The sequence below is a fragment of the Typopeltis vanoorti genome, chromosome 2 (assembly GCF_054136105.1).
Source record: "Typopeltis vanoorti isolate ZY-2024b chromosome 2, IOZ_Tvanoo_1.0, whole genome shotgun sequence".
NCBI classification, from domain to species: domain Eukaryota; kingdom Metazoa; phylum Arthropoda; class Arachnida; order Uropygi; family Thelyphonidae; genus Typopeltis; species Typopeltis vanoorti.
In genome coordinates, this window is record NC_143550.1 from 13,517,452 (window position 1) to 13,532,238 (window position 14,787).

At 34.2% G+C, this 14,787-nt stretch overlaps 1 protein-coding gene across 1 annotated transcript; it reads left to right on the plus strand.

Annotated features, from left to right (window-relative positions):
- The first annotated feature begins 8,887 nt into the window (after positions 1 to 8,887).
- LOC150108833 (uncharacterized) lies at positions 8,888 to 14,123 on the plus strand. The gene is made up of 4 exons (XM_090403632.1): positions 8,888 to 8,945; positions 9,499 to 9,616; positions 11,629 to 11,726; positions 13,934 to 14,123. The coding sequence occupies exons 1-4, from the start codon at positions 8,895 to 8,897 to the stop codon at positions 13,973 to 13,975; spliced, it is 309 nt and encodes a 102-aa protein (XP_090259758.1). The 5' UTR covers positions 8,888 to 8,894; the 3' UTR covers positions 13,976 to 14,123.
- The last annotated feature ends 664 nt before the right edge of the window (positions 14,124 to 14,787 follow it).

Consider the following 14,787-nt stretch of genomic DNA (forward strand, 5'->3'; position numbering starts at 1 on the left):
ATTATTATTATTATTATTATTATTATTATTATTATTATTATTATTATTATTATTATATATAAACTATTTTTATATTTTAATATATTTTTATAATTATAACTTAATTCTAAAAATAGTTTATAATTAATTATAAATGGTTCATCTTCTTCCTCTTCGTAACATGGATTTTAGGCCAGGTGGCCTGTTCCGATCTCATGCCATCTCTTTCTTGGTCTTCCGATTCCGATTTTTTCACTTATTTTATATTTGTAAAATATTTTTGGTAGTCTGATGTTCTCCATTAGATTTAAATATTCTATCCATTTTTGTTTATACTGTCTTGTAGTCATATGTAGTAATTAATTGGTTTTATATTCAGGGATTGTAACATTTCTTCATTTCTGTTATGGTCCCACTTGGTGTATCCAACTGTTTTTCTGAGAAATTTCATTTCTACTGTTTATATTCGTTTTTAATCTTGCTAAATGAATTTGGACATAAATTTATTGCCAGCATACTATTCAGTTATATTACACAAAAATGTGTTATACATTTTGTACAAATTAAACTGCAATGGGTTTTTGGCAAAAATTACAAATTTCCTAAGGAATTAATGTACAGTGCTTACAGAAAACTTTACGGGGAGACATTTCAGTATGGAATATGTCCACCCCGAACTGCGATGCAGCTCTCATAACGTCGTTCCATGTTTAGCACCAAGTGATTCAGAAGTTCTGGAGGCAAACAGGACCACTCTACCTTCAGAGCAGGCATAAGGCCTTGTTTGTTTTCTAGAGGGGAATTTCGAGCAGCAATGTGCCTCCTTGTTGCATCCCAAACGTATTCTCTAGGGAATGTGCTGACCACTCGATTCCATTAATATCGTTGATATTGATATTGCCTTCCCTGCGTGAAATCATCTAGAATCTAAATGATGTTTTTGAGACATTACATGACATCCAAGTTCGCAATTTTATTCCTTCAAGCACATTTTGCCTAGCGCAGCGTTTTGCCATTTACCTTGTTGGATTTGTCTTTTATCCTTTTAATCTTTTTATCTCCCCCATCCCCCCCAAAAATAAAACACATTAGCTGGCTCTCAAACTACAATACATATCAAATCCAGACTTCAAAACATCAAATTTGGAGCATTCACCAACTTCCCAAGAAGGAGTTTCATGAGGTTTTAGACGGATAAGAAAATACGTCTTCTTCTTATGCGATGAAGACTAGTTAGTATATTCTGGATCCCTGATAATGCTAGAATTAAATATTTCAACTTAATCAGAGTCAAATAATAATTGCGAACATAATCCCAATAAAGAAAAATATTCTCTCTCTCTCTCACATTTCACATAACAGCTTATAACATACTCAGAAAACGAATTTTAGTTTTGGAAAGCACCAAAGCCTTTTCGCATTATCTGTTTAATCCATTACTTCCTTTAGTCCTTTGGATATACTGAACTGAGACAGAAAACATTAAAGGAATGTTAAGGAACGACAATTATTCTGGGAAGAAAACAAACTAGCAGTAAGGAAATGAAAAAAAAAAAAAAATAAGATAACAGTTAATAATGGGGGGGGATCCAATTGGAAAGTAGAAATCAATGAAAGAACTACACCCTTCTAGCGAAGAAAGAAGAGTTCATTATAAATGCACGCTCTCATGAAATCACTGCTAATGCAAGGAGGAATGTATAACTCACTAGTGCAGAGCTAAATATTTAGTTAATGCTAATAAAAAAAAAAAAAAAATCAGATGTACGAGATGTGCTGAGAAATTGTGATAATGACCATGAAGGAACTGAGGTAGATTCAATAATCGGGAATACGTAGAATAATGTAACTTACACATTATTCTACCTATTCCCGACGAAGTATTATACAATTGTTACAACACTGCTGCATTATTTGCAATCCTCTGAGAAAAAAATCTTTCCCTTGTTGCACAAACCAGTCCTCAGCTGCAGATATGACTTCATCATCTATAGTAAGTTTTGTTCCTTTCAAGTGTTTCTTTAAATTTGGGAATAGGAAATAGTCAGATGGGGACAGATCTGGCGAATTGGGTGGGTGAGGCAGACATTGAAAGCCCAAGTTGTGTATTGTCTGTTGGGTTTCATGAGCAGTGTGAGCAGGTGCTTGGCCTGCAAAAGCAACACGCTTCTGCTCAGTTTCCCGCGGCATTTTTCCTTCATTACCTCCTTCAATTCCTTCAGAGCCGTTGAATAAACTGGTGAATAGTTTCACCATTTTTAAGATACTTGGCAAGGATTACACCATCCATACCCCCAAAAGACAATGGCAAGAACCTTCTCTGCTGACTTTTGGGTTTGGAACTTATTTGGCGGTGGAGAACCTTTCTGTCTCCACTCCATTGACTGCTGTTTGGTCTCTAGGTCATAGTGATGAAGCCATGTTTTATCAAAAGTCACAATATGAGCCAAAAAATGTTTAACTGATTTCTCAAAATTATCCAAAATCCCTTCAGATAACAGCACACGTTCTCTCTTTTGGGTGGACCCACTTCGCTAAGAGCTTCTGCATGTCAAGATGTTGGTGGAAAATGAGCCCAACTCGTTCCTTCGATATACTCAGAGTCTTAGTAATGTTTTTGGCTGGTATTCGTCTATCATCAAGGATCATGGCATGCACTGCATCAGGGCCGATCCGAAAGTATCTGATCCCCTAGGCAAAGAAAATTTCGGTGCCCCTATACATTGTCTCTCTATATATATTTTGTCATACTCACACAAGCACACGTACACCTACGCATGTGGATATTTATAAAAATAAATAATCGCCCCTAGGCGATTGCCTATGTTCGCCTAATGATAAAACCGGCTATGCACTGCATCGATGTTTTCAGGTGTGATCGCTGTGAAAGATCTTCCTGATCTGGGAAATCTGTTGTCTCAGGATTCCCAGTTTTTAACTTCGCCACCCATCTAGCAATTGTTGGTTATGCTGGGGCACAGTCGCCTCACACAGACTGTGGGGAATCTCAGTTGAGGACTTTTCCTGCAGCACGAAAAACTTGATGACAGACCGCGCTTCTGTGTCTTCACATTTCTTGAAAACCTCTGACATGTCTTCCTATATATCCTAAAAAAAAAAAAAGAACAAATTATTATAGTTTGATGAAACATGGGACCAAATGGTTTTAAGATATGTTCATTTTTTGTGATTATATCAGTTGCTTTAATATCATTTTTGTTCTAAGTGTTTATCAGAACTTATACCACCTTTACCACGAGTTTCCCCAGTCCTAAAAATACTTCAGGCGCAAACTTTGTTTGCTTACACTCGGATAATCGGATAAAGGATTAAACCAATATAATTGGTAGCATAGCCAAGTGGAAAAAAAAAAAAAAAAAAAAAAAAAAACTTCCATCGTACTTTCTGCTGCAGAAAGATGTCTCAGTTGCAGCGCAAATCTTATAATAACATTAATAATAAAAATAAACTGCATCCAAAAACAAATGCAAGTAAAATTGGCTGCTGGGAAAACAATCGATTATCGAAATCATTGTGGAATCGTAAACAAGAGAGATATTTCGAATCAGCGGTGTTGCCGATGCTCTAGTAATAATATAATTTTATTTGTATTTATTATTATTACTATCAGCTTTTAAAGATAGTAGGAATGCTATAGTATAGCACAGAGTTGTCAAAAATTACGATCAGCAGGTTTGTCAGCATTCTTCATGCCTGTTAAAATTCGACGGAAGGCCACAACAGGTCACGCTATTCACAGAAGTCAGTCGTGTGAACCAGACATTGCTTCTAAATTTTGATAACATTACATTTCCGTTATGAAATTATTTCGTATGCTGTATTTGAAAAATGAAACCTAGAAAATGCGGCTTACTCAACTACCGTTTATATCGGCGTATAAGACGACTCTCAAATAATACAGAAAACCCCTCGAAATCACGGGTCGTCTTATACGGCGAGTATAAAAAGGGAAACTTAATTTATTGGGTGAACATTTAGGTAGTTACAATACATCGTTATATAAGAAAATAGGCAGTGTTTATAAACAAATCAAATTAATTTTTTGTTACATAAATTTATTTAAAATATTGCAATAGATGTAAGTCTTAAAAAATAAATAATTATTAACTTCAATTTTCATGTTAATTTTCTTCATCGTCTGTTGAAAATAGTTCTTCAGATTCATTGTTTATATGATCGTCATATGGATCCAGTTCGAATCCTGTGAATTGATTTCGTTTTCATCGTCATCATTGTCCCACAACAGATCATCTTCCGTACCATCCATAAGATTAGAGATACCACACTTTTTAAATGATTTTATTACAGTCTCTACTTTTACTTTATTCCATGCTTTGATCACAAAATCGCACAACATATCAAGTGATGCAGCGCGCATAGATTCACCGTTTGTAAATGAATTTTCACCAGTAAACATCCAATTATTCCACTCTTCTCGCATGTGATCTTTAAATGGTTTGTTCAAGCAGACGTCTCGTGGTTGCAATATAGAAGTTAAACTGCCTGGTATAACAGCAATTTCTGTGTTATTTTTTTCTAGAAGGCTTTTAGTATTCTCAGTTAAACAACTACGAAATAAATTGCAGTTGGTGGATTGAGTGGTGGAGACAGAGTTGTAGAGAAAGTGTCCTCCCTCGGTGAGTCTTTGGACTCCCTGGAGATGTCATATAATAGTAATAATAATAATTATAATTATAATTATACATACCCATAAGGATATGGGATACTAAGGCAAGTTATCAGAACTTACACCACCTTTACCACGAGTTTCCCCAGTCCTAAAAATACTTCCATACTAATAAACTGCATTTCTTCATTATACCGCTTGGTCGCGTGTTCCACACATTATTTATCCATAATTTCACACCATTTTCGTCCATCATCTTTTTTCGTGAAAATGTACAAAAACACCTGAAGGAAATTTTTTCTTAGGTTTAGTTTTACGTTTGAAGATGATCAATGGTTTTAACTTGGATCCATCAGCCAAACATGACAACACAACCGTAAACCTTGTTTTTTTCATGACCTGTACATGGAACTAGCACACTCTTACTACCTTTAGACTCCACCGTTTTATTGCTTATCATATCAAAGCTCATAGGAGTTTCATCCATATTTCGAATATTTGACAATAGAAATTTATGTTCTTGTCACTAATCTAATCACTTTTAATTAGGGTAATTCGCGTAAATACTAAATCTATGCCATGCAAAAAAATAACGGATATAATAACTATACCTAACGTTGCATTAATACGAGAAAGAAGAAATTGGGGGTCGTCTTATACAATCGACATAAGTTTAAAACTTAAAAATAGCCTAAAATTTAGGCCTCGTCTTATACGCCGACAATCTTATCTAGGCTTCCGATAACGTGCCATAATTTCTACAGCGAAACCTGAACGAAAGTAAAAGTTAGCAATAATACTGGGCGTGGCTCACAGAAGTAGCTCACAGTAAGGAATTATTGTTGTTGTTGTTGTTGTTATTACGGACTACTTCACTACTACCCTTAAACTCATCGAGGGAGGCCCTAAACATTATGTCAAACACTATTCAACATTTGCACAAAGTATACATCATACTTTGTTTTGAACTCGTTCGCGTTCATGGCCAGAGGCGGATCAAGAGGGTGTTGGACCTAGCTGCCGCCAGGGTGGCCGAGCTATGTGAAAATAGTATTAAATGTGAATAGTATTAAAAGATATATGTAAGAAAGATATAGATATTACGCATTTTGATTATATGAATTGGAACAGTTTCTATTATTTTCAAAAGATGATAAACACAAATTCAATACTGCTACACAAATATACCAGGCTGCAAGAGAAATGTCATCTTTTCCAAATCTAGAAATTTTAGGGACACCGTTAATTTTACCCCCCAAGGATCAACAGCCAGCTTAATTCACCCCTGGTCATGCCACCCACAACAGACTCTGGTAGCCTATTCCACTCATCCACCACACTCCAAGCAAAATGCTCGCAACTGCTTGAAAATGACACGTTTAGTGTACCATAACATTCCTTTTAAACAGGCTTTCAGAAAAAGAGTTTCAAAGAACCGCAGACTGTCTTATTTTAATTATGGAATAATCAGCTTATCGTATTGGAAAGTTGGCACATCATTACAAGAAACAGCGAGATCAGAATTTCATCGTAACTCTCGTAATGTGCCTCAATTCTCAGAGGAATTTTTGAAAATTATTGCACTTTCACCGAAACCCATTTTCACTATTTCTTTGCATAGAAAACATTTCGTGGAAACGTTTCACTATAAAATGGAAAGCATTCTCGTTATATACTCGTATTACTTGAGGTAGCGTTTGTAATGGCCTCTATGTATCATTAAGACATTCTTTTGCTGGCTGTTGTTGTTTTGCCTTCTAAGTTAGCTTCCAGTTTGATATTTACTGATACAGTATGAAGTGCAGTGGAACAAAAATCAATAGTATGTTCTCTCTCTCTCTCTCTCTCTCTCTCGGAGGGTATATATATATATATATATATATATATACACACACACACACACACACACACATATATATAGTATTGTGGCTGCCTGTATTTACATATCACACCGTATTGTCATTTGTAAAATAATTACTGTTCCACATTTGTACATACAGATACCAAATGAACAACTTATGAGTATCCAAGGTAACACAAGTTGATTGATTTTTAGCGAAAGAATTTTATCTAGTTAAACAGTGAAACCGAGTAGGTCATTCAACTCGAAGGCTAGTTCATGTTTTGCTTGCTGAAAACACATTTACGCCATCTTGCATATCGCATATGTATGCAATGGCGGAACAGGAACGTATTTTAAAAGGAGAAGAGACTGAAAATGCTACGACACCTCTTTTAAATTCTTAGCAGATAGTATTTATATTGTCATGTTTTTTTTTGTTTGTTTGTTTGTTTGTTTTTAGGAAGAACTATTATAGGGACTTTTAAATTGAAGGTGAGTTAGCCGTCTCATACAGGGGTGCAGGATTTTTCCTTCGTTAAACTCAAGTTTTTAATTGGTAAATGAATCCTACAAAACAGGAAATCCGTGACTGTGATTGGTTATTGTGTCAACCAATCCAATTGAACGCTGTCATAAGTTGCTGTTTTTGTTTTCTGAGTTTCATCTGTTTTGAGTGCTTGAAGGGTGAACCGACATATTTAGGACACCGAGATAGTACTGAATACTGTTTTCACATTGGAACGAAGAAATCTATACTGGAATTTTTCCCTCTTTCTTTAAGGGATACCTAGTTTTGAAATCATAAAGTATAGCAGAATCTCCTGTTCTTTCGGATTTCTTTTAAAAACTATTATTGGGTCTATTTGCGTGTTTCTCTGAGAATAGCGAGGTGTTTCTGTTAATCTCATTTGGTCCTCTTTGTGAAGTGAAATAAGGAGCCATACTTATCACTCTGATATCATTTATTGTTCCAGAAACATGTGAATACCTTACGCAGTATGAAGAGAACGGCAATTCGTTCTCTGCTGCACAGTCTTTCTGTTTTTAATTACCATTCTGTTATCCAAGGATTGATGCCATTCCGGAATATCTGGAAAGTTGAATAACGGCAGCCCGATTATTTGCCAGTACAAACGCGTTACCAGATCGCTGGGATTCAGTAAATGTTGATTCTCCCCTCCCCTCTGTTCATGTCGTTTCTGGCGTTCTCTAAGTAATTTAATTCTGGTGGCGAAAGTTATTTTCAACGGAAGAAACTATAAAAAATCTTATAAGTTGTATCGTGTTCGGTTATGCCAATTAAGGTTTGAAGTTACGCATGAATTAATAAAATCTTTTTGAGACAGAGATAGTTCTTTGCTTTGGACAGATTCTAAAATCTTCACAAAATAAAAATAAACAAACAAAAAGCATGTTTAGGATTAGTGAATACACAATCCATGATCACAAGCAATTTTTAATATGATCAAAATACAATATACACCTTACAATAATGACAATTTGTTACTGGACAATCTATGATTTTCCAATAATTAAATGCAATTCCAAAGCACCTTATTTATAGGATGTTTTGGGATTACATGAGGTTCATAAGTGTTTCTAAGTGGTAGATAAAATCCATCGCCTGTAGTGAATCCATCCTGATTATGAAAGGCCTGAATCAGCTTTAAAAGTTTCTAGGTCTCCGAAATTCCCAAATTATTTAACGAGGGATGGTAATAAAGAATTATAGGTTTTCAAATTTTCATGAATGTGACTGACATTAAAGAAATCTGTATGCTAGTGAACAAAGCGCGAGGAATAAAGAAAATAAAGGGTGAATAAAACATTGATGGAATGGAAAACATTATTTTTTTTTTATTATTTTATTTTATTTTTATTTTTTGCTTGCTATCTTAAAGAGCAATCAACAGCATTAAGGAGTGAAATTTTGAAAATTAGATTTAAATTTGAGGGTTGGGGGAATTTATCCTTTAACATGAATACATACTCTAACACACCATCAGGGACGTTTGATTTCTATTCACAAAGAAAACAGATTCTGTAGGGAGGGTATAAGGCGCATTATTTCCTTGAGTATAGATCTATTCATGCCAGATTTGAATTATTGTCTTCAATGGAAATATCGGCATCCTCTGAAATACAAAGAGCGAATTGCATGTACTCACGCACGCACGCACACAGACGCATAAATATATCCGTGTGTGCATTTTTATGTATCATGTCGCTTAAGCAGCGTTTGGTTTCAGATTGGTTGCGAAGATGAAAGGAGTGAACACAAAAGGAAAACTGTTGTCAACAGCACGTGATGACCAGTTCACTTAATGATTGGTTCTCTGACATCGATTTATATTTTCATCCATTTACATGAAGAACACAACACTGCACACCCTGACTGAAGACGAAACCAGGCGGCATCAAACAATGAACTCGGTCTACTTTGTGATTTTGGTGATATGTTTTCAGTTAGCGATGGTAAGTAGAGAAAAGCGCGCACAGAGAGAAAGAGAGATATACTTAAAATATGCTTTCACTAATAGAACTTTACTTTGTTATAGATAAATAATTATCAAATGCTTGTAAACTGCAGTTTGATTTTGCAAATAAAAAGAAAATTGTTGAGACATATTGCAATAACATACGTATTATAATGATTGTACGTTTGTGGGTGTGTAGTTTTTTTCTTTTTCAATTAATTCTATATATATTTTAATATCAGTGAATATTAACATATACGTATAGTTTAAGTAAAATTTTAACGTTTCCCAAAATGTCCCAAAGCACTTCTGCCTTCTCGGTATATCTCCGCTCAATACCACAGATGCCCGCCTTTGTTCTCAGGAGTGCGCACTTCATACCTCTATATACTAATTTTTAAGGATAATGAATTGTTTCTCATATTTTCGATAGAATTACGCCGAATAAGTATACTCCCCCCCCTCAACTATTACTATAAAGATTATTCCTTGTGAAAACATGGATGAAATTTGGACTGAAGCTTATTTATAACAAAATATCTTATTTCTAGACTCAAAGTAATTATTACGGATACACCCGACGATGTGGTGGGAATTGCAAAGAAGATGAATGCTGCGTGAGAACACCTACCACTGAATCTGGCCGATGTCGTGCACTAGCAAAAGTGGGTAAGAAAAATTTTCTCAAATTTATATATATAAGGAGCTAACTCTTAAATAAACAAAGCTACAAGAATAGAAAAAAAAAAACTCTAGTATGAATGTTCATTTACTGTAGAGTTGCAAGACAAAGATTTCTCACTATTTTAAAGCTATTTTAATGTTTAGATTTGATGTTTAATTCACCTGAACTTAAATGATTGACAACTTAAAATAGTGCAGTTGTTAAAAAAAGTCTTTTTTTTATTTCAATAATTCAACGAATCCAACGAATCAATAATTCATCGAAGTTAGCAATAAGCCATGCTAACTTCGATGCATCTTCTATTCTGCACAATCCACAGTCTACAATTTTTTTAAGAAATCTCAGCAGTTTTTGAATAGTAAATCTAAATTATTCAATTATGGTGAGCCATGAGCATAATCGATTAATCGTTTCGGGAAAACTAAAAGTATTTCACTTGAATTTAATTGAGTTGCAAAAGCTTAGTTCGGCAACATTCACAGAAGCAATGCTGTTCAGATTATGAGAATGGAGATAGGCAGAGGTATTTGTTCAAATCGCCAGATTAAAACGCAGGATTTGTAAATAAATAAATAAAATAAGAATAATACTACTAATAATAAATACTTCTCTATTAAATCCAGCATTATTTCAAAGCCGAATGTTTGTAGAAACTATGTAAGTTTCTAAGTTGACCTGAGAGCTTACGAGAATGCAATCCTCGTCATCCTCGAGTTGCCTTAGCTTAAAATTTCCTTTTATAAGATATATTCTAATATATATACTTTTAATACATCTACTAATATACTTTTATTAGATATATAATAAAAGGCGAATATATAGACGCTTGCGCAGCGCCCATATCTTTTAAGTAGTCCAAGCTAAGGCAATTCGGGGATGCCGAGGATCGTATTCTCGTAAGCTCTCAGGTGAACTTACGAAACTTTCGTAATTTCTACAAACATTCGGCTTTAAATAAAATGTTGAATTGAATATCCACTCTGCCTATCTAATTTTAAATCGCCAAAAGGAAACCTTTTGACTCTTTCTTTAGTAAATATTTCTCTATAATAAATTCAAATAACTTCGTTGCTTAACGGTTTGGGAACTTATGTTTCGTCAGAGGCGTGAAACAAAAAAAAAAAAAAAAAAAAAAAATAGCATATTTCCTTATTGATTTAATGTAATATTTATTTACGTCGATTTTTGATGAGCCTTTATAGGTTGAAAAGTCACTTTTGACTCATCAAAACACGTTGCAGTAGACATGCTCTGCAACGTTGTCAAACTCATTCAGCACCGATCTTGATATTTCGGGATAGGCTACCAGTGTTGAATTACTTCCAGTTAAATTCGGTTCTAATGAAACCCAAGCTAACACACACACACACACACACACACACACACACACACACACACACACACACACACACACACACACACACACACACACACACACACACACACACACACACACACACACACACACACACACACACACACACTATTTTTCTAGAACACAGCGGATGTTCTCCTTGATTAAAACTTGCACAATCGCCCTGCTATACTAGTCAGTCTTTGGAAACAAGCGAAATTACTTATGTTTGAATGTTCCAACTGCTGAAGTTTCAACGTCATTGCGATACAGCTAATTAGAAACGTTTTCTAAATTAGTTGATCAGCATACGCTCAGTCATCTTCGGCATTGCTAGCGCGTATTCATAATGCCTGAAATTAGAATGAAACATTCCTAGTTAGATGCTGCTCATTGTTAGACGATGTTAGATGATAAGCTGGTTAATATTCTTGGCAACTAATGACAAAAAACAAGCGAGAAAAAAAAAATTAGTGACACCGACTATTGAAAATGACTCTAAAGATAATTTGTGTTGTTTTGCTTCCAGTTCCTCAAAGATTGAAAACACATGTCTGTGTATATTGTGATGCATAACGAATGTATTATTCATACTGTTCTTTGATAGGTACATCATTAATTAATTATAGTTCGTTTTTCCAGGTAATGCTTGTCAGTATTATAAGGAGAGTAATGATTACTTCAATCACTGCCCATGCAGCATGAACATGACTTGTAAATTCTTTCACACATTTGATGGTGTAAGTAGATAATTTTTTCGCATATCACTAAAATTCTTATCGGCGTTGAAAATTTATTACTAGTTTGTTTGTCGTTTGATGTAATTATTTCTTTTATTATGCTCAATTTATCTTACATCTCAGTTCATGAAATTCTATATCAGTATAGGCCAGTAAATATTAGTTTTTCAAGAGCAGTAAACAGAATTTTAAGTTTTATAGGTTAGACCTTTACATACAGGTAAAACTCCTGACCGGATTTAGATCTCGTTAATGGCACGAAGGCTATACATGGGGTGTTGTGAATTCTTTCTCTTGGATATGTACAAACATTAAAAACTCTGACATCTGAAATGATATATGATATCACTGAGGTTTTTGACACGGTTGTTTGCTAACGAGGCACAAGATATTACTATGGAAAACTTAAATCCTTCATAAGGCCTTGACAATACATGTGTAGAACCTCCTCCCTCTCCCATCTGCTAAAAAATTCTTCGCGACAGACGTGTGCCTAAATGAAAGATTCTCATGCATTAAATTAAACTCAACCGGAATAAGGCTAACAGTCTACAGGGAGCTTTCTTCATACTTACTTGTCCACACACACACACATGATTGTGCAAACATATGTGTGTGTGGACCTCAGTCCCCAGCTCTCTTTCGAATTTTTCAATACATTTTCAGTTGTTATAAATATGAAACAGTTAAACAGATTTTATACATATAAAAGATCCCTAAGGCCAAATAATATCACTACCAGCAGCAGCAGTAATATGAAACTGGGCCTATGACTTGCTTGCACTCGTAACCAAAAAGTCATCCTCATCCATGGTATAATCTGCTTTTACGAGTTATGACAACCAAGTCTCATTCAGAAAAGATGAAAAAAACATTTGGAAACAAACATTCAGAAGATATGCTGAATACATGCCTGCCTGGCCTGAGGATTATAGTAGACTTACTCTGATATGGCTGAATCTAATATTTGTACGTCTTACGCACGTAAAAACCAGACGGTCGAGTTAAAAACGAATCCCAGAAAAAAATCAATTGAGATCCGGAGCAGCATGTCCTTGATCTGTCGCTGAACTCAGTGCTGCTTTAATGGAGGAAGGGCGACAGAATCCACCTGATGTCTGCCGCACATTGCTGGAAAGCCTCCCTCGAAAGGTGCAGGAGGCGATCAAAAGCAAATGTGGACGTACCTGATATTAGGATTCGCCTGCTGGTATCAATTGTAAATTGCAATTGTAAATCCGGGCAATTATTGGTAGATTGTGCATACTGCATATCAAAAACTTGAAACCGCCATTTCAAGGAGAAAAGGAAGTATAAGCATTTATTGAATATGCTTCGAACTGATAACAGAATCAATCTTGTATTATTTGAAATTAAAAAAAAAAAATTATTGCTGTTCTCTCCGAGAAAGATAAAACTTCTGTGATTATATCTTCTTCAAATTATCGTACATGGATATGACGTAATACGAGGCGCGTTCATAAATTACATAACATCTAAAAAAAGGAAAATTACAGTGCCTTTACGACAGTGAGGTGATCTAAAAATGTAAATTATCTGATATTTGTTTTTCAATTTCAAAAGTTCTGATTTTTTTTCCTAATATACGGTATCTGAACAAACCAGTATAATCTACAAAGTGGATTTAATTTGTAAATAAATGCGCGTCATTTGTTAAATATGGATAGATTTAAACGTATTAATCTCAACGTTTAAAGTTACTAATTAATATCGGTCGGGAAAACTAACGTTCTTGGCATCTAAAGTAATATAATTTGAAGGTAAAAAAATAATAAAAAATTGGCAACTTTGTCTTAATAATAATAATAATAAAATAGATAATTGCAGTAAAGAATAAAGGCAAATACTTGCGTAATTAATAGTACAAAATTCAGGAACTAAGATAAGGAAATGAAGCAATTTTTTCATTCCCTACAGCGCTGAAAAATCGCGAAATTTCTCTTAAAATCAATTCCAAATACTTCCTGGAAGAAAAATCAAAACTTTTTCATTATTACACGTGAGTAATACGTGGGTCATTATTACACGTGAAGATGGAGAACGTGGCAATTCATCTACAGATGGTCAAAATTCAAAAAATCATTAATTAATTTATGGACGAGCCCTAGTTGTTAACTTTAAAAAGTATAGTGATGCTAAGCAACTGTTTGATTGTAATTAATTCTTTCTTTTCTTTGTTCTTACAGAGCTGGCCTTTGAAATGCGTGAATGAAACCAACCAGGAATGAGGATAAAAAGACTAAGATTTCTTAGAATAAAATAATGCGTTTAAATATTCTGATCTGAGAGTATTAAAAGCACTTTCAGTCTTTTTGTGAAAATTAAAATGCTTTGAAGACTGCAGTAAATAAATAAATAAATATATTAGCCTTTTCATTGGTCGCTTCACTTTTAGGACTAATTTAAATATTCACTTAAATAATTTAATAAATGCATGCACGGCTGAAGGGGAACCTGACATTTGGTCCTTATACACTTATTATTGATCTACAGAAGATTATCACATGATAAATAGTTATGTTTATGATGTATAGCATATTATTTCTTATCGCACATTTAGTTCTTTGTTTCATTTATATATATATATATATATAAATTATAAGAATGGGTAGATCATTTACAAGTGCATGATCTACCTATTCTTATAATTTAATAACCGATTTTTATGAAGGTTTAATATTTTAAGCTGACAAATATATAAATAAAATAATTTCAAATTCTTTTTTTTTTCTTAAATTAAATTAGAGTTTGACCAAATGGTTAATTTGTACCTGTTCTTCAACCAACAGACTGCGGGTTTGAATACAGCCGTAGGTATGGATGCTTATGATTGTCTTTAGGTGGGAAATGAATTTCATCGCTCGCTTACTGGAGGCATGAAATGGCTTGAAAACGTCCCATTTTTAGTCTCTACAGCAGCTTTTCGATTGCGTTAAAATAAATTACTCAAAATAAATAAATAAATAAAATCTTTAGGTTATAATAATATAGGTTTACAACCTATGAATCTAAGAAAAGTATAACAATACCAATATTTAAA

Excerpts from the sequence above, each read along its gene's own strand:
- LOC150108833 (XM_090403632.1), top strand. The coding sequence starts at position 8,895 with ATGAACTCGGTCTACTTTGTGATTTTGGTGATATGTTTTCAGTTAGCG. Across the intron at positions 9,617-11,628 it reads TCGTGCACTAGCAAAAGTGG|GTAATGCTTGTCAGTATTAT; the intron begins GTAAGAAAAATT and ends TCGTTTTTCCAG. Across the intron at positions 11,727-13,933 it reads TCTTTCACACATTTGATGGT|AGCTGGCCTTTGAAATGCGT; the intron begins GTAAGTAGATAA and ends TTGTTCTTACAG.